This window comes from Lygodium microphyllum, chromosome 21 (genome assembly GCF_053477565.2).
Source record: "Lygodium microphyllum isolate KBCC chromosome 21, Lygodium_microphyllum_v1.1.10, whole genome shotgun sequence".
In the NCBI taxonomy this organism is placed as follows: Eukaryota; Viridiplantae; Streptophyta; class Polypodiopsida; order Schizaeales; family Lygodiaceae; genus Lygodium; species Lygodium microphyllum.
Window position 1 is genome coordinate 93391479 of NC_141155.1, and position 24259 is coordinate 93415737.

The 24259-nt window shown below is 41.7% G+C and overlaps 1 protein-coding gene across 1 annotated transcript; it reads right to left on the reverse strand.

Moving 5' to 3' along the window:
• Positions 1–583: 583 nt before the first annotated feature.
• LOC148018292 (laccase-6-like) lies at positions 584–5681 on the reverse strand. Its single transcript, XM_087662201.1, has 6 exons — positions 5488–5681; positions 5171–5322; positions 3710–3954; positions 3119–3247; positions 1068–2186; positions 584–888 (listed from the first exon to the last, which is right to left on the reverse strand). Exons 1-6 carry the CDS (start codon positions 5614–5616, stop codon positions 758–760), a joined length of 1905 nt encoding a protein of 634 aa, XP_087518327.1. The 5' UTR covers positions 5617–5681; the 3' UTR covers positions 584–757.
• Between the last annotated feature and the right edge of the window lie 18578 nt (positions 5682–24259).

Sequence of the window (24259 nt, forward strand, 5' to 3'; positions counted from 1 at the left end):
GGAGACTTCCCATATATTATTCTTTGTCAATTTTTATTCATATACATATGCAACTCAAAGCCTCCTCTTACACTAATATAGCTAATGTAAGACGTATAATGTATAAGGACACATATTCGGGAGTGGATGCTATGAAAGCTAATACCTCAACAGTACATGTGGAGCTCCCTGCTACATGCTAATTCAACTTATTAGGTCACAATTTTAATAATAAGTAATGGACATGAATATTCACAAGATTTAAAAAGATTAGGAAGCCATTGGTTTCATGTTTGTAGCTTTATTTTGACTAACAATTTATAGCCAACAGATCCTTGGGTTTTTTAAAAACTAGAAAATAGTGCCTATTGTAGCACCTAGAATCATGTATATAAGCATGTCTAAATTGTGGACCTAATGCACATACAAACACAAGTCTTTTGACATGTTATTCCATACATAGATGCACACATGTAAGTTATTTTAATGCTTAATAATGCATTACGCTGAGGCTTCTGGCTCATTTTCCTTGTAGTGAGTTGGGAACTCAAAATGTTCTTTTGCACAAATATATCACTATATTCTTTTACCAAAATTGAGAGATATTGAAGCAAGTTATCAAGAATGATTTGTAACCTTTAAGTAGGTGCAAAATGTGTTAATGGTTTTGTCAAAAAATGCAAATTGTTTGAAAGTTTGCATGACTACTACAACTAAAGGGACCTATGCCTCGAACATGAAGGGTTGATTGCAATAGAATTGTTTAGTCTCTTAACTATTAGCAACGAGGAAGATCAGCAGGTGGTCGAGGTAGAGTTTGATCGGAACCAACTCCATTCTTGACAATGAAGGCCATTGACAAGCCCCAAGTTGTATGTATCTCCAAGTGACAATGTAGATGCCAAACACCTAGTAAAAGATGTAGGGTTAGATAATAAACAACGAAAGCTTACATTATTATCATGTCCAAATGAAGCCAATTCAAGGATTGAATACTAATTTAAAGCTAATTATATAGAGGATCGAGCTGATGCAGTATAGGAGCTTGAGAGAATTACAATTTATGTTGAGGGTATGAGTTAGGTTACCTGGGTTGTCTGCCTTGAAGCGGATTACTGTCCAGCCACCAGCAGGGACACCGACTGTGTTCCGAAGGGGGGGATCATGCAGATTGAGATGCACATCTGTGGCATTGTAATTCCCAAAACCAGAAGCGACCACATAGAAGCTGAAGCCATGGAGGTGGATGGGGTGGCTCTCGGGGGCTATGGTTCCTGTGTTCTGCAGGACGATCTGCACATTGGAGCCGAAGTCCAGGACGCTTAGACGTGTCCCCATAAGGGACTGCGTGTCGTTGGGAGGGTGGTTGGGCGCGCGGTGCACGTAGTCATATTTGACCAGAGGAGTGTCAGGGAAGTCTGTGGTGTAGTACAAGCTGCTGGGTTTAGTGGCGGCCATGGGGTGCTTGAGGTTGGTCTCATGGTAAGCTTGCAGGAGGGAGACGGGAGGTAGTTGGAAGGTGATGTTGTTCATGGAAGCTGATAGGCGGCCGCCATTAGGGCCCTGGCACGGGCTGACAGTGGATGCATTGGTATGGGTATGATCATGATCACGATCAGGAGTGGTGTTGCATTTCTGTTCATTGAGGCCGATGGTGAAGAACAGGTTGCGGTCGACAGTGCGCGGGACCTCGATGCTGTTATGGACAGTGGAGAAGCTCCGTATGTTCTGCTCGAAGTTGGTCACAAAAGATGTGTCATTGTTGAGAGGGAATTCAGGATAGTGAATCATATAATTAGCATCATGATGATCGCTGTCTCCATGATTATCATCATTAACATATCTGTAATGCCACAGCGCCAGAGCCGGTGTCTTGAGGAAGGGTACGTTGGCATTGGAGCTGTAAGCGGCCATGCCCATGTAATAGCTGGGCGCTGATGCAGATGATGATCCGGTGTGATTATAAGCTGCATCATGCGGATCATGGCCGGGAGGATGACGTTGGGCTGTCACTAGCACGTTCAGGGTTTGCCCAGGCGTGATGACCACCCATGGGGTGGTGTAGGGGACCGTGTATTCGCCGTCTGCCTCCACCACTGTCAGGTTATGACCCGCAATACCGAAGAAATGCTGGTCGTTCAACGCCGCGCCTATCAACCGGAGCAGATACGTCCGACCAGGTTCCACGTCCATGATCCGGTACATGTCTGCAGAAAACTACTCTTTATCAGCGCTCCTCAAGAACAGCCGAGATTTAGGAGCGTCTACGTGAAGTGTTAAACGAAAACTTGAAATTTGTAGAGAAAAGTTTTTTCCGGGCTTATTTTTGTTAATAGTATGATTAAACAAACCTATAAAATCTATGCAAAAACCTATAAAATTTGAGGGTCGATGGTCCTTGCACTATTTGGCTCCACAAAATGGCTTTACCTTGGTTGTAATTATGATGCTAAGCACTCACCTTGAGCTTTGGAGTTGCCATTGGTCTTAACTAGTAGTGATGGCATGCACTTGAAACTATGAAAGGAAACAGAATGCATCGAAATGTGAGATATTATCAGGCTGGTTACACACCAAGGGACAAATATCTAACCCCTACCCACATTGTGGGCACATAGTTTTTTTTGAATCTGTGCATGGACATGGGCATAAAACTTTTATATATTAAAATGATACATTTTACATTTTTTTGAATTTTTTTATATGTTTATCATTGTTTGATGGATTATAAATGTAAAAAGTGCACCCTTATTGACCAAGGGAAACTCCTCATCCATTTTGCATCGTTTGCTCGGTGGGAACGTGCAGGCATGGTCTCTAAATCGGTGCATAAAGAAATAATGTGGACACCAAACCCCCTAAATGCTTTGATTTGGGAACACTTACAAATGGGTGTTTGCCATATGATGTGTAACCAACCTCCATTATCTTGTATTTCAATGCATACATATTTGCAAATTCTATTCGATTAGTTGAGAGGATACCTATCGACCATATCAGTATCACGCTAGTCTTTCACTACGACAATAATTAATGCTTTTGAGAAGTATTAACTTGCAGTGAGTATTTGGGCACCGGACTGATTTTCTAAGGGAAGGGAATCATGTATTAAGGCACCATATATTGCCACAAATAATACCGTGCGAGGAGCAAGGGTAAAGGGGCCCCGGGTGGCCGTTAATCACAAAGGCGTCAGGGTTTGGAGGCCCGCCGCCTGAGCGCAATGTTCGAGCTTCGATGACATCTGCATCCTCATGCCACAATTCTCCTGCAAATACATCATCATCAGCATCAATGTCATCATCATCATCATCATTATCATTATCATTATCATTCTTATCATCGTCGTTATCATCATCATCATCATCATCATTACTAATGCTGTCATTTATCGTCGCCAATAGCTTAAATGATCATCATTATCATTACTCATGCTGCCAATAGCTTAAATGATCATCATCATCATTACTCATGCTGTCATTTATCGTCGCCAATAGCTTAAATTTTTCAGTATCGCCCACTCATCACACTATTATTAATTAGCAGCTGCGCAAAGGGATGGTTAAGCGCTCATTCGATTAGCTGGATTGATGGCAATAGATCTACCACATCACCCCACGAGATTTTGGGTTTAATTAATGGCAAATATTGATCATTGATTGGGGGAATTCTGTTAAGCTTGATTAATGGAAAAGACGCGGCGTCTGGGACTGTACTGGATTAACTTTACCGAGAATGATGACGTGCTCGGCATGAGGGAAGGGGAAGGGATAGGGGACTCCATGCTTGGGGAAGATGACGATGGGGCCGTGGACTGTGGCTCGCAGCCAGTTGACGTGTGCATGCCACAGCATCGTCCCCTTCTGCCTCGTCAGCGTAAATTCATACGTGAAGCTTCTGCCTGGTTGGATCGGGCACTGCGTGATGTAGGCCGGCCCGTCGAACCAGCATGACAGCACTTGCCGAACCCCATGCCTGATCGATCATGCATCCATACACAGTGTTAACATCACTATCCTACCTAATTCGGAAAAACCACCACCTATCAATCGTGCATCCATACCCTGTTAACATCTCTAACCTACCTAATTTGGAAAAACCACCACTCATAGTAGATTTTAACTTGACAAGAAAAAATAACTTGAGAAAACATAGATAGTAGGTTTGGACCTCATAAGAAGAAGGCACTGTTAATATAAGTGTTAAAATCACTAATCTAGCTAATTTGAGAAAAGAACTATAGAGAGTAGATTTGAACTCAATATCAAAAAATGATTTGAATTTTTTTTCCTAATTTGGAAAGAAACAACTACAAATAGTAGATCTAAACTTGACGAGGAAAATAGTTTGAAAAAACTACTGTATCGATTTGAACTTCGAACACGAAAGAAACGTTTGACATACACACTAGCATGCACTATCATAAAGTGTCAATAGTTAATATTAAACAAGCTATAAAAACCAAGGAATTTAATTTGGTTTCCAAAGAGATTTCTCAATTTTACCACGAAGGAAAAAACCTTAGGAAAGGTTGAGTGCTAAAGAACATTTTGGGCACGAGAGGCGGTTTTGGGAAACCCATGCTTTTTCACAAAAGTTGCATACATGAGACCTTGCTTTTTGGAAACCTCATCCAAGGGCCCATGGTGGCAAGGGGCACTCACAAGTGCTAATATGTAACACTTAATCACATATGGGTAATAATTTTGATATGAGCCTATATAAATCATATACAACATCTAGTAAAATAAATTTCCAATTTCAAATCCTACATCTACTTAATTGTCTTTTGTGCACCATTTGTTTGTCACAACAACAAATCGCGAAAAACTTCTAGTATATAACTTTGGTATTGAGTAATCACAAGCTTTTTTCTTGTTTTTGGAAGACTATTGTTGTTTTTTAAACACGTATTTCTTGGGTGTCTATCTATAATTTGATTAGCTAAGAGTTTAATACATATATTTAAACGTATTTAAACAAAACAAAGGTTGCATTGCATAAACCCTTACAAAGAGAGGAAAGTTACAATATGAAGTCCAGACTTGAGACCTAAAGTTGCATATGCATGTACTTTGGAAACCTTAGAATAGGGTTTTTTAAATGTGGGCTACATGATGCTAATAAGTATATTGAGAGTTAAGGTTCAAAAGAAGAACAAAGCTTATAATTTGAGACAAGGAATTGTTACCAATGCAAGGTGACGTTGTGCTTTACTGAATTGGTCACCTTCACAATCACGCGATCTCCCTCTTGCGCATAGATCGTTGGCCCCGGGTACTGGCCATTAACAGTCACCAACGTCGCACTGCGGCAAAGCTTGCTCACGTTCTTGTACTCCACCTTCCAGACCATAAAAATCCATCAACAATCATACGATAACTATCGCCATCGCCATCAAATACAGATCATGATGAAGCTGTCCACGTTAATCTAATCTATCTAGTCCCCATATCTGAATCGTAATTACTGGAGCAAATCCCGGAACTAATTAGGTGACTAACATACATTGAAGTCGTAGAACCGTGTCGCTGCCGCATTGGTGGCTGCGATATGATTGTGTATAAGTGCGGCGCCAGCGATGGCCGCAGCTCTGAGAATGTAGATCACCAGGCGAATCAGCAGAGCCTCGGCCATGATCACGACAGTACACAGATCACAGACAGCATTGCACGGCAGCTGGAGCAATTACAAACGTTATATCTTTATATAGGCATTGTAAAATCGCAGCTTATTACAAGCTAAGTCGAAACGAAGAGCTGCAGTGAGCCATCGGTATAAAATAAATGCAAGGCTAGCAGCTCGTGATGGTGCGATAGGCACGCGTCGTGCTCAGCAAAAGTAAAGACGGTGAGATGCGGTGGTCATGCGCTCACTTCACCTCACGTGACAGCGGTGGACGTGCTGCCTCCACAAATGACATGGTTTCTTTCTCTTCTTTTGGACGCGAAGAAATATTATATCAGATGAAAGAAGTAATTAATACCCGTGGATACAAAGTTAATAGCTTAGCCAACCTCCACCCATATACCACCAGCCTCTAGGACGGATTTCCCCCATGATTAAATCTCTAGACTATATTCTCCTCCAAAACTATGCCTAGTTCTGACTTGCTAAAGGTCCTCAAGCATTAGAATTCGATCACATTAATGACCAGATATTGCACTATACTAGCTTGGCTCCTGCTTCCAAAGATACATATCTTCATGCTATCTGCACTTCCAATATCTGCATTTAGATTGACCAATCCTTCTTGCCAAATGCACGAGGCAATACATCCATCCCAAAACACATGTTTTAAAGTTTCTTCTTTACTACAAATACATCTTGTGTCAAAGATGCCTCTATTATGTTATTTCTTGTCGATGAGAACAAGGCTATAGAGGTAACCCTCTAGCCAAATTGTTGATCTTTTAGTGGAATTTGCAGTAACTATAATGCTTTGAGCATGCACCCCGTTTTGATGTAAGCAATCTCTACCTCCCAATCTTCCATGATTCTTTGGAAGCTCCTTTTGTTCTTTGTCATGAGCCTTCTTATTATCTATGGAACAAGGTTGTTGTTGATCCTCGTACCTACGATGCAAAGTGGTGGGAGGGTATCCTACTATGATGAGGGTCCTTTTACTTCCAAAGGCATATTGCATTCCTCATGACTTCCCACGGGACTCTATTGGCTTTAGAAAGCTACATTTCCTTGTGACCACTTTCATCCACTACATGCCCCATATTCAAATCAATCGAGTGATTGATTTTAAATAAGTTACTTTTTGCCAAGTGATGTGCTCTTTTCCCAAGCTGCATTGCTAAAGGCACTTCTGATTCCCATGTCCAATAGGCATTCTTCTTCAAGTTTATCGCACCAACACTCAAGTTGAGCTCTACCTTCAAAAGAATTCTTTTCTGGGGCAAGAATCCAGCAATTCAACTTGAACACCTTTTGCTTTGACCTCATATATCATACTTGAGGAAAGTAACTCAGAAAGATCAATCTTCCATACTCTACACATTCTGCTATTCTTCACCCTTAACAAGTCTTTAAACATCTCTATCTGAAGGGCATTCCTATCCCAACATTAACTTAGTAATTGTGTCCTCACGGCATCTATTTCTACTTCCAAGTCCCCTAGACCTAGACCTCCATACTTGCTATCCATTGTGAGTCGATCAAAACTAATCGGGGTAGCATCTTTCGATTTTCCTTGCTTCCACCAAAAGAACACTCTTATTTGAAAGTTTAGGATTTTTGTATAGGTCTTGTTGCAACACATTAAGGGTAGATAGGACCTAATGGTCGGATATATCAACACCCTGAGAATCTTTAACTTAACATGCAAGGGCCATGCAATCATCATCCAACTATTGATTTTCCCTTTGAGTTCATTTAGGACCCATTCTAAATGTGTGCTTGTATGGAACCCTAGATAATTGCATCTTTTCATCTCAGCACTTGCCCACTCTAACCCAAGTTGTAGAGAGATTCTTATGTGATACTTATAAGTTCGGATTTCCCCAAGTTGATCATAAGCCCAAAAGCTTTCTCAAATATTTTCAGTGGATGCATTGCTTTTTCTAGATTCTCCTTACTAGCTTTTAACGCTACCATCAGATTGTCTGCAAAGCCCTACCCCAATAAGTATTTCCCTTTGTACTTGATCCCTTCAAGTAGGCTGTATGTAGATAATTTCTCAAAAATGAAAAAAAAGGGTGAGTAGCTAATGTTAATAGAAGCAAACTTAGGGGGCAACATTGTTAGACACCCTTATGAATGGGAATAGAATCCAGTGGAATACCATTTGCAAATATAGAAGCCTAGGAGTTCTTAGCAAGGAATCTTGTTGAGGCTTGAATTACAATCTTAACGAGCCTTAGTGTGCATGTAGGTGCCTTATTTTCTATGTATGAAAAAGTCATTGAATATCATGTGAAGGGTGATTGTCCTGGTTGTAACTCCTTGTATGCATCTTTTCAGATCTATCTTTCATATGTAATGAAAATCCTTAAGGATGGCACCCTATTGGGGTTGTTTATGTCACAACCTCAAATTCTATCTTCGTCTCTAGAAAATTAGATGCCCTTTCCTATTGTTTTGGTATTTAGCTTGTAACACTTAGAATTGTGTGTTCATTGGTTGATTATTATGTATATTGTAGGTTAATGTGGTATTCTTTGAAATTTATGTGCTTTCCATGGCTGTTCTTTGATTCAAGAAGTTGTATTCTATAGTATAGATATTTTGACAGACAGAGTACTGTTTTACCTTGATTATGAAGGGCCAATACTTTTTGGTGATCCTACCACTTTCATGTGCATGGCGCTCATGATTTACAGATTAGTCTTGGAGGAATTCAAGCATAGAAATTTGCTACAGAAGTGTAGGACTGTAATGGCAAGTATCAAGTTCAAGGTGCTTCAGATGGGCAACATTTATGTAAAGACAATTCCCTCAACAAGGGGATTGGATTCTCACAAGAGCAAGAGCATAAGAATTGAGGGAATATTTGAGAAGGGAAGCCCAATGAATTTGGTTTGAAGACCAATTTGAAGTACAAGTGGATGGAGAAGTGTAGGCTAATAGAAGTGCATCCTGAAAGAGAAGTAGAGGCTGATGAAGACCTGCACAAGAGGGAGCTTGAACCTAAGGATATTGTAATACAAGATACTTCATCCACAAGTGTAGTAGGAGGAGATGGAAATGAATATGAAGAATTAGAGGTACAAACTCCTCTTCATGATTTGAGGAGAAATGTATGGGATGTTTTGTTGATAGGAACTACTCTTTTTGGGCCACCTGTGTAATATAGATTAGTGTTTTATCCACTATGTCTTGGTAATAGGAGTAGAAAAATGTCAACTTAAGTAGTACCATCCTTGAACTCTAAGATACGAGTAGCAAAATTTTAGGAAGAAGGTTTTCATATGGCTCAATTTGAAACAAGGTGGATAGCAAGTGGGTTTAACCAATTGTATGGAGACTTGGTTAAAGAGTAGCACTTTGCAACCACTCTTCACAAGAAGGCTATGGAATGGTTTAACAATTATGGTATGGGTACCTTCACTATTTATTATGCATTGAAGATTGCATTTCTACATTGTTTCAAGAAAGACAAAACTCTCAGCCACTACAAGGAATTGGGCAATTAGCGACGCCGATTAGCGACGGCGGATATCGGCGTCGCTATTGGCGTCGCTATTTGCGTCGCAAATAATAGCGACGCTGCAGGAAAAAAAGCGCGGCCGAAACCCGAGCGCCGTTTTCATTTCTTTTGCTTCGACTTTTGAGAGTGAGAACGAGGGAGAGAGTGAAGGCTTTGTGAGAAGGAAGGAGAGGAAGAAGACTTGCTGCCACCGCCGCTGCCGCCGCCACCGCCGTTGTTCGGAAGGAGAGGAGGAGCCCTCATTGCAAAGAGAAGCTGCCCCACGCTCGCCATATCTTATTGGTGAGTCTCCCTCTCTCTTTCTTTTGCTTGTTGAAGGTTTAAATCGTTCTCTTTTGCTTGTTTAGGAGAGGAAATGAAAGAGAAGGAGAGGGAGAGGGAGAGAGGGAGAGAAAGAGAGGGAGAGGGAGAGGGAGAGAAAGAGAAAGAGAGGGAGAGTGCATTCTCTCTCTCTCTCTCCCTTTTGCTTGTTTAATGATAAAATTACTTTCTTTTTTGCTTGTTTAGGAGAGGAAATGAGAGAGTAAGAGAGAAAGAGAGGGAGAGGGAGAGGGAGAGGGAGAGAAAGAGAAAGATAAATAGAGGGAGAGGGAGAGGGAGGGGGAGGAAATGAGAGAGGGAGAGAGAGAGAAAGAGAGGGAGAAGGAGGGAGAGTGCATTCTCTCTCTCCCTCTCCCTTTTGCTTGTTTAATGTTTAAATCACTTTATTTTTTGCTTGTTTAGGAGAGGAAATGAGAGAGAAAGAGAGCAGAGGGAGAGGGAGGGTAAGGAAATGAGAGAGGGATAGAAAGAGAAAGAGAGGGAGAGTGCATTGTATCTCTCCCTCTCCCTTTTGCTTGGAGGATGTTTAAATCACTTTATTTTTTGCTTGTTTAGGAAATGAGAGAGAAAGAGAGATAGAGAGGGAGAGGGAGAAAAAGATAAAGAGAGGGAGAGGGAGAGGGAGGGGAAGGAAATGAGAGAGGGAGAGAAAGAGAACGAGAGGGAGAGGGAGAGGGTGAGAGAGAGAGTGTGCATTCTCTCTCTCACGACGGGTTTGGTTGTTTGTTGTTTGAATCACTTTCTTTTTTGCTTGTTTAGGAGAGAGGGAGAGGGAGGGGAAGGAAATGAGAGAGTAAGAGAGAAAGAGAGGGAGAGGGAGAGAAAGAGAAAGAGAAAGAGAAAGAGAAAGAGAAAGAGAAAGAGAGGGAGAGGGAGAGGGAGGGGGAGGAAATGAGAGAGGGAGAGAAAGAGAAAGAGAGGGAGAAGGAGGGAGAGTGCATTCTCTCTCTCCCTCTCCCTTTTGCTTGTTTAATGTTTAAATCACTTTCTTTTTTGCTTGTTTAGGAGAGGAAACGAGAGAGTAAGAGAGAAAGAGAGGGAGAGGGAGGGGAAGGAAATGAGAGAGGGATAGAAAGAGAAAGAGAGGGAGAGTGCATTGTATCTCTCCCTCTCCCTTTTGCTTGGAGGATGTTTAAATCACTTTATTTTTTGCTTGTTTAGGAAATGAGAGAGAAAGAGAGATAGAGAGGGAGAGGGAGAAAAAGAGAGGGAGAGGGAGAGGGAGAGGGAGAGGGAGAGGGAGAGGAAGGAAATGAGAGAGGGAGAGAAAGAGAATGAGAGGGAGAGGGAGAGGGTGAGAGAAAGAGAGGGAGAGGGAGAGAGAGGGAGAGAAAGAGAGGGAGAGGGAGGGGAAGGAAATTTAAGATAATAGACTTATTGATAATGGTATGCAATGTGCTTTGCCATGGGCCACGTACATTGGTAACTCTTTAAGATGGCTTAAAAATGGTCAATTCCTTCATAATGTCCAAGTAGGGGATCTAATTGTGATATGCATAATTCATTGTTTTTGTATTAACTTTATAGGCATGCCAAATTAGAAATCATGCCAACTAGTCAATGGAAGGACTAAAAGAAAATGATACCCTAGCTAATGGTCATTAAGGTACTTCATCAAAATGAATCCAAAAGTATTGTTATAGAAGAAGAAACCCTTAAATTGAAGAAACCCTTAAATTGAGTATAGAAGAAGAAACCCAAAAGCTTCAGCTAGATCAGCCTCAGTGCGATCAGATGCTTCAGCTTCGAGCAGACGATCTCGACGCTCGCGACTTGGGCCAGAGGGAGGGACTGCGACTGCAGGAGGATCAGGGGGGTGCTGCTGTGGAGACACGGACGTGGTGTCTCCATCTCGTCGTTCAGCTGGAGCTGCGTCACCTCCAGGATTTGTCACACCTGTGGGGACGTCCACTCCAGTTACTCCGGCTTTTGCGTAGCCATCGGCAGATGGCACGCCTTTTGGTGGCACCCCTTTGAGTGGCACTCCAGGAGAGGGTACCCCCGTCGGTACACCGGATGTACAGGGGTCTCCTGGATATGCCTAGGAGCGTGGACGGAGATGGGAGAGGGCCCATCACAAAGCAAAATTAAACAACTTATTTGTGGTAGTTTATGGAATCAAGTATCTTGATGTATTTGATAAAAAGCTTACCAAAACTTGTCTATACTCCATTTGTATAAGTAGATAAGAAGGGATAGGAAGCTTTTTTTGTAGAACTGCAATTAATCTTTTTGTAGTTGTATATCAAAAATAAATAAAATTTAGAGTGCTTACAGTAGATAAACGTTCAAATGATCAGGGAGCCTTGGGAAAATTCAACTTACATCTTAGCATTTCCATGTACTCCTATCAAAGAATTGATTGAAAAATACAGCTTATCTACATAATCAATGGAAATCAAGCTCCAATGAGATTTGAAAATAATCATAGGTGAATAATTTAGTATAATAAACTCTTTTGGAAGTAGAAGAAATACCCAAAAACTTACCTTTTAGGATATGTAATCATAACAAGCTCGAAGGTATCAAAATCAATTATACTGAGCCAATGGTCAAATGCATTTATTTCAAGCTCACTTAGCCTCATGTATTGGGAGATTGAAGGATCAAGAATCTCAACCTTTTGCTGTATATAAAAAGGGAGTTCATCATCATACGCTTAGTAAAAGAAGTAAAATAGTGAGTATATAGAAACAAAATTATTGATAGAAAAATATCATTCTTAAAAACAAATAGCTTTAGATATATTATACCTCAATCTAGCAAGAAGGATGGAGTCATTTACTTCTCTCCTCTTATCCTTAAGGATCTACACACATTTTGAGTCTAGAAAAAAAATATTATTTCTCTTGCCTATGTCACAATGCAAGAAGCAATATATACTAAAACTTGCTAGGTTGACTGTATCAAGCATGTCAAAAATCTTATCCTCTAGAGGGCCTAGTTGCTTTGCTTCTTTTTCTTATGCTTTCTTCCTCTTATGCTCCCTCTATTTCTCTACTTGTTCCTCTATAGCCTTTTCCTCCTTCTCATGCAATCTTGTATCTCTCTCATGTATGGCATCCTCCTTCTTTCTATATGGTGGCACATTAAGAATATTATATGTCTTCTCATCCATCTGTAAGAGGAACTGGCTCCAAAACCTTGGAAAATCTATATCTTAATCTTTGTAGGATAATCATATCCTAATCCATAAGTGTCACTCTATGTGCATGGGCACACAGATGTATGCATCTTGAAAAAAATTAATCAGGAAGTCCTCTGTAGTCTCTTGGATATGAATAAGAGCACTCCTTGTCCACCTAAAGCTATCAAGATATGCCTATCACATATCTCCCTGACCAATCTTTCAAATGGCAACTTTGCAATTGCATTATGAAGAGCTTTTATTGCCTTCCTGATTTCTTGAAGACATCTTAGACCTTGTGAAAATCTCCTTTTATGCTTCTTTGGTGGCTCGGATGGCTTAGAGGACTCATGGATCTTCTCAACGTTTTTCCTAGGATCAACCTTTTTCTTTCTTGTAGTAGCCTTAGTTCTAGCCATACCTCAACAAAAAAACTACAACAACATGAAAAGAAAATTAGTTATCAACCAACAACATCACACAAAATACATGAAATGCAAAAAAAGCCAAGGAAAACAAAGAACCATAAAACTAAATTTGTGTTTCATACGACATGGCCCAAACTAAGCTCCAAAATAAAAAAATATCTTTCTGAATTCTATAGGAAACTTAGCAACCATTTCTTTTACTTCAACTTAAAAGCACCACATGATTACAATCATTTTAATGTATTTACTAATCTTGTTGGACCAAGCACAAAATTCCAAAGTATCCCCAAATAGATTTCAATGTTTTTAAAAAAGGCCTCCTTGACTTTAAAATTGAAATCATGAAAGCTGAGCCTTAATTTTTCAATCTCTCCCTTAAGCCATCACAAGATGCAGCCATATGCATTTCATAAACAACATAATGATCATGTGCATTGGGTGGAGACAAGTCGTGTTAATGTGTCAATGGTTGAGTGAGTAAAAGATTTTGCTATTGCTAAAGAATGGCTCATGTGTATTTCATGTTGATGTGAAGCTATGTAAACTATGATACAAACTATTATAAGTTTTCAAAGATATGAGGAGGCAGTGTATAGAGAGACATTATATTAATGGGTATGAATATCCAAATCTTGAAAGTAAAAAAGGGCCAACTTAACCTTCGAGAATATTCAACTAATTCCCTCCTTTAGGATTTAATCCTAAACTCAAATAAAGAAAGATACTCAAGAAGCCATGCGAATAAAAATGCTAATATGACAACAAATCATATCTATAAGAGCATTTTAACTAAACACAAAACGTATGAAACGTGAAAAAAGAAAGGTGAAACAATGATTTCCATCACTGAATTCGCGTTTCACATGACAGACCCCAAGCTATCCACAAATGACCCATATTGTAATTATTTTTCCATTAAGCATAGTGGCCCCTAGAAGAATGTATGAAACACAAAAGGATATAGTAAAAATGATGAACCCAACCACTAAATTTGTGTTTTATATGACGGAGTCCAAACTATGTGACTTTCTTGTCCATCAAAGATAGTGATCCGAAAGAAAGGCAATTGATCTCACATTTTATATGATAATGTAGATTAATGTATGCAAGTCTACTTGATTGCTAAAGATTTTTCTTTGAAGTATGAATTTATTCCAAAAGAGGTAGTTGATCTTGCTAGTTTGCTCTTATTGTATTTCAATAGCAACAAGAATATGAAAATGATTATTTATTAGAGGGGCTAGGTTTACATTACGAGTAAGCATTATAATTATTTATTGATGTGATACTTGGTAGAATGTGGGCTCATTAATCACTTTTTTCTAGGCCTAGAAATAGTTCTCACGTGCTAAAAATAGCTTTTAAAAAAGCAAAAAGGTAAGTGCCTCATTTTTAAGTGAGATGTTAAAAAGCAGATTTGCAGCATTAGAATGTGTGCACAAGAGGGAGAAAGAGGCTCAAAGTACAAGAACAAATTCTTGTTTATTAAGTTGCTCAAGGTACAACTTGGGTACACTTAATCTCAAGTTTGATAGTGATCCATAGGCTGTTTATATAGCCTCTGCCAAGCTAGGGTTAGGGTTTTCCCCTGCCCTAAGGCTATTCACACCCATCTGCCCTTATACACCCTTGCTTACAGTGGGTTCCTATTTCTATCTTTTAATACCCCCCCTCAATGCCAGGGTGGCATTGGATTACAAGGAATGTAAGATGCCCCCCCCCCCCCCCCCCCCCTCTTTAAACAATTAGGATGCCTTTATAAATCATGCTTACAATAGTGTTTTAGGTAGATGATTTAAAGAGTCAAAACAATCGATCTTCAGATGGATTGGAGGCATAGTTGGCCACCAATTCTTTGGGTACATCAGGAGTGTTAGGGCATTTACTAGTGATATGCCATGTCTTCTTGCATTTGTTACATTTCATTTTCTTGGGATACTTCTTCCAACAATTGTTTACAAGATGTCCTTTTTTCTTATAGAAAGAACATCTAGTGAGAACTGTATGTACCAATACTTGATCATGGGGAGTTGAAGATGCTCGACTGTTGCTGCTTTCTTTGTGGTTTCTCTTTTCTTCATTCAAACAAGATTGGATGGTACTTGCCAATGTAGGATCTAGAATGTTGGTGAGAGTGGTTACAAGAGTAGGAAACACCTATTTTACAGCTTTTAGGAGAATAGCAACAGCATCTTCTTCATGTATTGGAGCATGTACAGAGGCAAGCTGTGCCATAAGTCCCTTCATGTGAGAGATGAATTTTCCCAAATCTTCTCCTAATCTATATTCCAAGCTAAAGAATTCAATTTTAAGGAATATTTTAGTATTTTTACTAGTCGTTCCATAGAGCTTTTCAAGCTCATCCCATTTTTCTTTAGTAGTGCTTAGTTGATCAACATGATGAATCAGGGACTCATCTAAGTGTAACATTATGATTGATTGGGCACGTTGGTTATCCTCTACATCAACCAGATTTGCAGAGTTTACAACTCTAGTGCCTTGAATGAGAGGCCAATACCCTCTCTCCATCATTTTGTACTTTATAAGTACCTGCCATGGGTGAAAATCTTTGCCATCAAACTTTCAAATTTGAGGATGGACATCAACATATGTTGTGGCCATTGGGAAGGTCTTACCACTTGTTAGGACAAGGGCAGTGTATAGTCCCTTACAAATTTGCCACTGAATGCGGAAGCAAATCCAACAATTGAAATCAAAGTTGCAATGAGGAGAAAGGCTGAAAATCATACAGATGTAAAATTTCAAGATATGACTGTGGTGGTCCTTTCTTATGTGCAATCTTCTTCCGAGGTTTAATAGTCTTTTTAGGTTTTAATGAAGTAAACCTAGACTGGACTCACTACAAGGATTTGAGCTAGTAGCGACGCCGATTAGCGACGGCGGATAGCGGTGTCGCTATTTGCGTCGCACACAAATAGCGACGCTCCACAGGGAAAAAAAGCGGCCGAAACCGAGCGCGGTTTTCATTTCGTGTTTGCTCCATTGTGAGTTTTGAGAGCGAGAGCGAGGGAGAGAGCGACCGTCGTGAGAGAAGGAGAGGAAGAAGGCTTGCCGCCGCCGCCGTCGTTGTTCGCGAAGGACAGGAGGAGCCTTCATCGCAAAGAGGAGCCGCCCCACGCTCGCCATATCTCATCGGTGAGTCTCCCTCTCTCTTTCTTTTGCTTGTTTAAGGTTTAAATCACTCTCTCTTTCTTTTGCTTGTTTAGGAGAGGAAATGAGAGAGAGGGAGAGGGAGAGGGAGAGAGAGGGAGAGAAAGAGAAAGAGAGGGAGAGGGAGAGGGAGAGGGAGGGGGAGGAAATGAGAGAGGGAGAGAAAGAGAAAGAGAGGGAGAGGGAGAGTGCATTCTCTCTCTCCCTCTCCCTTTTGCTTGTTTAATGTTTAAATCACTTTCTTTTTTGCTTGTTTAGGAGAGGAAACGAGAGAGTAAGAGAGAAAGAGAGGGAGAGGGAGAAAGAGGGAGAGAAAGATAAAGAGAGGGAGAGGGAGAGGGAGAGGGAGGGGGAGGAAATGAGAGAGGGAGAGAAAGAGAAAGAGAGAGAGAGGGAGGGAGAGTGCATTCTCTCTCTCCCTCTCCCTTTTGCTTGTTTAATGTTTAAATGACTTTATTTTTTGCTTGTTTAGGAGAGGAAATGAGAGAGAAAGAGAGGGAGAGAAAGAGAGGGAGAGGGAGAGGGAGGGGAAGGAAATGAGAGAGGGAGAGACAGAGAAGGAGAGGGAGAGTGCATTGTCTCTCTCCCTCTCCCTTTTGCTTGTTTAATGTTTAAATCACTTTATTTTTTGCTTGTTTAGGAAATGAGAGAGAAAGAGAGATAGAGAGGGAGAGAAAGAGAGGGAGAGGGAGAGGGAGGGGAAGGAAATGAGAGAGGGAGAGAAAGAGAAAGAGAGGGAGGGAGAGAGGGAGGGAGAGTGCAGTCTCTCTCTCACTCTCCCTCTTGCTTGTTTAATGTTTGAATCACTTTCTTTTTTGCTTGTTTAGGAGAGGAAATGAGAGAGAAAGAGAGAAAGAGAGGGAGAGGGAGAGAGAGGGAGAGAAAGAGAGGGAGAGGGAGAGGAAGGAAATTTAAGATAATAGACTTATCGATAATGGTATGCAATATGCATTGCCATGGGCCACGTACATTGGTGACTCTTTAAGATGGCTTAAAATTGGTCATGTCCTTCATAATGTCCAAGTAGGGGATCTAATTGTGATATGCATAATTCATTGTTTTTGTATTAACTTTATAGGCATAACAAATTAGAAATCATGCCAACTAGTCAACGGAAGGACTAAAAGAAAATGATACCCTAGCTAATGGTCATTATGGTACTTCATCAAAATGAACCCAAAAGTATTGTTATAGAAGAAGAATCCCTTAAATTGAGTATAGGATATTTTCTCTCAGGTCTTATGACTATGAGTAGAATTGATTGAAATAAATTTTATTACTATAGTTGATAAATTTCATAGATGGCATTAATTTTAATACGCGATCCTAGGACAAAAAAACCACATTTCTAAGATGCTTTTTGTTGAGACTGATTTATTATTAGACTAAGAGATCCTCAATGATGCTCATAAATGGATTACTTATACTCAAAGCCCTCTAGTGCAGTTTTTTACAATAACGAATAATTATCTACCGGGACAAACAAATCCTTGAGCATGATACAAGGCCGAGATATAACATCAAAAAATCTCTCAACTACTATGTACAATGCAAGATTTATGGTCAACTTGCAACTTGATGTACATCTCCATAAAGCTATCCATTTAAGCCTCGTTTGCTGTAATGTAGATAAGATGGAAAACGAAGAAGGTCTTATTGTTTAAGACCGCGAGACGTATCTTAATCAGCGTGTCCCATGTCCTTGCTCTCAATGCAAGTTGGCAATTAGACGAAAACGCCAATTGTCTATAGAACACGTACGACGATTTGGCGAGTTTCAATCTGAGATCATTGATCAGGCGATTGCGGATTTTCAGCAAACGGTAATTTGAAGTTAATATTAATCATGCATTGTACTTGCAAGCTAATTGAAAACCATACACAATAAGATTGGGTCTTGTTGGGAAATTTTCTATTCAGGGGGGTGATGTCTCGACCCAAGGGGGAGTGCACCCTTTGCGGCCAATTAGAAGAGTTCGTGGACGTGCGATGGATGGATTGTGGGAGCCAATCTACCACTCGCAAGGCCCATCTATACCGTCAATGCCAGAGGAGACAGACAACCTTCCCGACCTACCTACAATCTTGGAGCCTGAGATGGAGGCAATGATCGATGCATTGATTCCCATGGATGTTGAGACATCTGACCCGCTTAGAGAGGAAGCATCCATACCATTATATGATGGGTGCCGAGTATCTCGGTTGAAGACATTGCTTGCACTCTTAAGTGTGCAAGCAAAATACGGTTGGAGCGATACGAGTGTGATTGAGTTATTCAGGTACCTTGCACATAGGCTTCATTGATTTTTTTTTAAACAGTATTATTGCAAACATTTGTGCTTTTTCAAGGTGTTTTATGATTTTTTAAGGTTATTAAAATATCATATATTACCACCTACAAATACCATGCCTGAGTCTCGTGATGATGCACGACATGTTTTATGGAAGCTTGGCATGGACTACAATAACATCCATGCATGTATCAACGACTGCATACTGTTTCGAGATGAATACGAGACTATGGAGACATGTCCAAAGTCTGGTGCTCATAGGTATCGACAGGACTTGCAAGGGCAAACCATCCCTCAAAAATTTCTCAGACACTTTCCGCTCATCCCCCGCATAAACCACATGTTTCGCACGTCTGGCATGGCAAGCTTGACAACGTGGCATGTGCAGAATAGGTCCACGGATGGAGTTCAACGAATATCAGCGGATTCGCGCGGATGGAGCCACATTGACTCTACCTTCCCAGGCTTTGTGCGAGAGCCAAGGAATCTTCGACTCGGTCTCGCCATGGATGGTGTGAACCCATTCGGTCTGCGCTCGACTTCTTACAGTGTGTGGCCTATAGTGCTTGTCAACTACAACATCCCTCCATGGCTTTTTATGAAGAAAGGACATCTCATCCTTAGCTTGCTCGTCCCGGGGCGCTACAAAGTAAAAAATATGGACATGTATCTTCGTCCATTAGTCGATGAGCTTAAGATTTTGTGGGAGGAGGGGGTCACTGTGAAAGATATGAGCAGGCGCTTTGGCCGCTTTGGCCACAGTCGAGTGCTGAAGGGGGAGTGCAGCTTCCTCGCACTCCTTGGGTTTTGTCCACCAAAGAAGAGCGCATTGTGAAGCAAGTAATCAAGTCTATCCGCACTCCGACGGGTATGATGCGTTCTCTCAGGTCCGCATTTTCTAAAGATGACCAATTGTCGGGGCTAAAATCCCATGATTGGCATAAGATATGTCAGGTTTGTGAATAGAATGGATTGTAATTAGCGTGGGCATTTTGCAATTTGAAAAGTGGCCATTATTCATAATGCTTTCTCATTTGTGGCAGTTTGTCCTACCGATCGCGATCGCAGGATGCCTTACTCCAGAAATTCGCGGGGGCATTTACAAGTTGTCGACTTTGGTGCAATGGATCTCACAGAAAGAGATTAAGACGTCCTCTATTGAATCCGCAAGGCGGGGAGCAGTGGAGACGGTCTATCTCTTTGAGAAATACCTGCCCACTAGCATGCTCACGATACAAGTTCACCTTCTTGTGCATCTTGTGGACGAAGTGGAGATTGCTGGACCTGTCCATATGCGATGGATGTTCTTCTTGGAGTGCTTCATGAAAACCCTGAAAGGCTTTGTGCGACAACGAGCTCGTCCAGAAGGTAGCATGGCGGAAGGTTGGTTGGTGTCAAAGGCGTTAGTGCATATCTCACAATGGCTACCAACAGTGGAACCATACAATGAAATGCTATGGACGCTGAAGGACGATGATAGACTGACTAGAGATGTGGTGGTTGGAAATGGGGTAGAAAAAAGAATGGATGCCTCAATGAAGAGAAGGTGAATCGCTTTTGTATGTTGCACCATGCCTCCATGGAGACGTGGCTCGCCAAGTACCAGATTGCAAGGCAAGATCGAGAGGAAGCGCGAGCTGAATTCCGACGCAGTACGCATCATCGACCGATTCGATATTCCGAAGGCATGGAGGAGATGCCGCGGTTTATGTCAACACGATGGTTGCATGGAGCCTTGACCCCAGCATCCAGCGAAGGGACAGAGATCTCAATGGAGGAGTGGGAGTTCTCGAGGGGATGTAGTCCAAAGGTAATGAGGGGCTTAGAATGTGTCGTATCTAAATTTTATATGCGACATCTAATTTGAGTGTTTCAATGTACAGTACAAAATATATAGTGCAGCGTGGTCGCGCGGACGGCATTTTCGTGTGGAGCGTATTGACAAAATGCGCTCCACAATGGACTGTGGTATCATGGCAAGGTTTGAGCAAGAGAGCCGGCGACGAGCAACGGATCCGAACATGGTTGTGGATGAGATGGATTATTTTGGGAACTTGGAAAGTATTATTACGGTGGATTACCGTAGCTTCTCCATGATACTATTCGATGTGCAGTGGTTCAAAGTGGTACTTTGAGGAGCTGGAGCAACAGTTCGACGAGGTCCATCTGGATTTCTAGAAATAGATTCCGAAAAAAAATGGACGGATTTGTGCGACACCTTTGTGTTGCTGGCCCATTGTGAACAGGTGCATAGAGTCATTTGCTTGCTAATTGTAATATGACATGGTTTATGTCACAATGGTTTGAACTCGCTTTGTACGTGTTTGTGAACATGTAATCTTCTATCCAAACCGCCGACAACCTCGATGGTGGTATGTTATACCTTCAACTCCTCGAAGTGCGAGAGTATATGATCAAAGCAATGTTCCGGGCATAGATGAAGAAAATATGCAAATAGAGGGGTCGATATTACAAGGGGTGGAGGCCACTGCAAGCTTGGAGCCTGCATCAGTTAACAATGATGGAAATACAGTAGTCCAAGAATTTTTTGAGAACGAGGCAGACTCGTTCTTTTGTGGTGACATGTCTATCGACCTTCCAGTGTATGCAGAGTTGTGTCAGGAGATTAACATGGGACCATAGAATACTTCATTCTTGGAGAATTGTATTACTCAATTCATTGTTTAGATCTTCCATAAAGGTACATAAGATATGCATTTTAAGAGGGATTTTTCAAAAATGATTTATATTACTATGCTTTGTATAGTTTAAATTGATTATTCTAACACCATTTTTTATCTGTGCAAGTGACATTTTCAGGATGAGTCGAGGGATGAGCGATGAGGAGTTTTAGGACATGATGGCATGCATGTCTCCAGACCAGCTCGCGAGATTCAGAGAGATGGCAGACTAGGAGCTGTCTCGTTCTTCATCAGGGCGCTCTGCTAGATCTGCTTCAGCGCTATCAGATGCTTCAACTTCGAGCAGACGATCTCGACGCTCACGACTTGGGCCAGAGGGAGGGACTGCATCGGGATCAGGGGGTGCTGCTGTGGAGACACGGATGTGGTGTCTCCGTCTCGTCGTTCAGCTGGAGCTGTGTCACCTCCAGGATTTGTCACACCTGTGGGGACGTCTACTCCAGTTACTCCGGCTTTTGCGCAGCCGTCAACCGGGTGGCACCCCTTTTGCGCAGCCATCAGCGGCGGGTGGCACCCCTTTGAGTGCCACTTCGAGAGAGGTTACCCCCGTCGGTATACCGGATGTAGAGGGGTCTCCTGGATATGCCCAAGAGCGTGGACGGAGATGGGAGAGGACCCATCTTAGGCAGACTCCTAGGGGTTATGGATACTTGGTTGATAGTAGGTCAGAAGCCATCATCATGAACGATGAGGGGAGGAGGGTGATGGCTCGCATGAGAGAGTTGTGCCAACAAGTTTTTTGGCACAACGTCCTAGATCATTGGAAGAACATACCGGAGGGGAGCAAGGACTACATAGTAGCATCCTTGCACGAGGAGTTTCCGGTGCCAGCCGCAGTAGATAGATTCTCTACGGGCTGGATGATGGATTGCATGCGTGCATACATATCACATAGACGATCCGACGCACGCAAGGCAATCAAGAGTGGGGCTGCAAAGCCCGAGTGGTTAGATGTAGACGACTGGCGCCGATTGAGGGAGGAGGCTACAGATTTGCCAGGACGTTGGAGTCAGCAGCAGCGGGAGGCGGCGAGGGCACGACTCGAGGCCGGAGTGGTCCATCATCTTGGGAGTGGCAGCCACAGGACATATTTGGAGGACTTTGTAAGTTTCTCTTTTGTTTTGCTTATTTATTTTTTTGAAATATTCTTTGTACTGACAATCATGTTTCTAACAGTTAGCATTTTGTTTTCTTTGCAACACTCCATTACAAATTACGATCCACAAGGCCTTGAGACTCGATATCAGAGAGGCACGGTCTCAATGCATTGATCGACCGATTTTATAGACGTGGCGGCCCTGTAAGTCACTCATCTTTCTTGTCCATAGTTACCATGCGATATTTGAATGCATTATTGTATGGTGGATTGATATGTTGTTTCTTTTTCTGCAGAATCCGTTCGATGCTCCTTTGCGGCGGGACGAGCTTTCGGGGGATGAGGATTTCTAGCTCGCCCTCGGATCCTTGGAACTCACACACCTTTAGTTTTTAGTCGCCTGATCTATGTAGACATTTTCTATGTATTAGTGATATCCTTTCATGATTGTACCAATCGCATTTTATGCGATCATGTATTTATTTCATGTATCAGTTTTATGATTTCAGTATACATTCTTTTTGTTTGCAAGCGCTTTGTATGCAGTAGTGCAGAAACTATTTTGTATGGCTCTCATACAGCACATAGTGCTACAAGCTGCCCTGCCACAAATTTTTTTTCCCTGTTACCGTCGCTATTTGCGTTGTAAATTTACTGCTCGCGTCGTTAGTCGCTATTGGCCTCGCTATGCGCGTCGCAAATTCACTAGTTGCGTCGCATATAGCGACGCATATAGCAACGCCAATAGCGACGTTTCTATGGCGTCGTCAATAACGACGCTTTTTGCGACGACGGGGGCAAATTTTGTTGTTTGTATTTTCGTTGCTTTAAACGTCGGTATAAGGTCTATATCTTGTAGTGACTTCAGGCTCCTCCTTGTGGTATGGATTAGTGGATGAGGTTGGTCTATGATCTCAATGCTTGTTACTGATGATTCCGAGGAGAGTACAATGACACTCATCCTTTTGATTTCATTGACCAGTGTACTTGAAACAAAGTCACTCGAGATATGCAATACACTTCTAGTGTATGCTGGTCTATGTGTTTATAATTGTACACATAGCCTTACAATTTTAAGCAGAGCAGTTAGCTGTTTTAATTTCTTGATAAAAACATTCACATTGTGTAGGTATTAGTAGCAATGATGATTTAAACAAAGTGCCTTAGTGCTTACAAGCACTCATATGTAGCTCATGTTGCTAGAGATGGTAAATGTCAGTCTTAATGAGCTTGATGTTGACCCTTCGAGTAGAAGAATCTCTAAAATGAGATTCCCAGATTGATAACACACTTTGGAAGTGTTGACTCAATGATTAAAATCACTGTTGATGACCAAACATTGAAAAATTTTGAAAATGGATGAAGCTTAAAGCAAGCTTGAAGCTCCTGGCTATGACTGCCAATAACTGACAGTTAGGGTTTGGCTTGTAGCATCTAGCAGAGGTTGAATTTCCCAAAGCTCTCTTAGGAGTAGATGGCCCACTAGGGAAGCTACAAAAGCCCTATGGTGGCTGCCATCAATGCGTCTCCTACAGCCCGCGTTTCAGCACGAAGTGGTCGCCTGTCCAGAACTGCGCCGTTCTAACTCAGAACATAATGCCATCCTTTTGCGTGCCTTATTCCACGGTCTATGGTGCTAGGCAGCTGCGCCCTGAGATGGGGAAGAGTTCCTCAAAAGGAACAAGGAGCTGAAACCTCTTCCTTTATTCTCCCCGAGTCCTCCATTAGAGGTGGGTCTGGTTTGGCTATGGAGGCAAGAGGTAAAAGATGAAGATGATGGACAATCATGTGCACTTAGTGAGGCTGAGGGTATAGTAAGTTGAGGGGATTAGAGGAGGCTCTGATACCATGTTAAAACGTAGAGTTGCAGCATTAGAATGTGTGCACAAGAGGGAGAAAGAGGCTCAAAGTACAAGAACAAATTCTTGTTTATTAAGTTGCTCAAGGTACAACTTGGGTACACTCTATCTCAAGTTTGATAGTGACC

Coding starts and splice junctions, on each gene's coding strand:
- LOC148018292 (XM_087662201.1), bottom strand. CDS start 5,616: ATGGCCGAGGCTCTGCTGATTCGCCTGGTGATCTACATTCTCAGAGCT. Junction 3,955..5,170: donor CACAACGTCACCTTGCATTG/GTAACAATTCCT, acceptor ATGATCGATCAG/GCATGGGGTTCGGCAAGTGC. Junction 3,248..3,709: donor CGAGCACGTCATCATTCTCG/GTAAAGTTAATC, acceptor ATGTATTTGCAG/GAGAATTGTGGCATGAGGAT.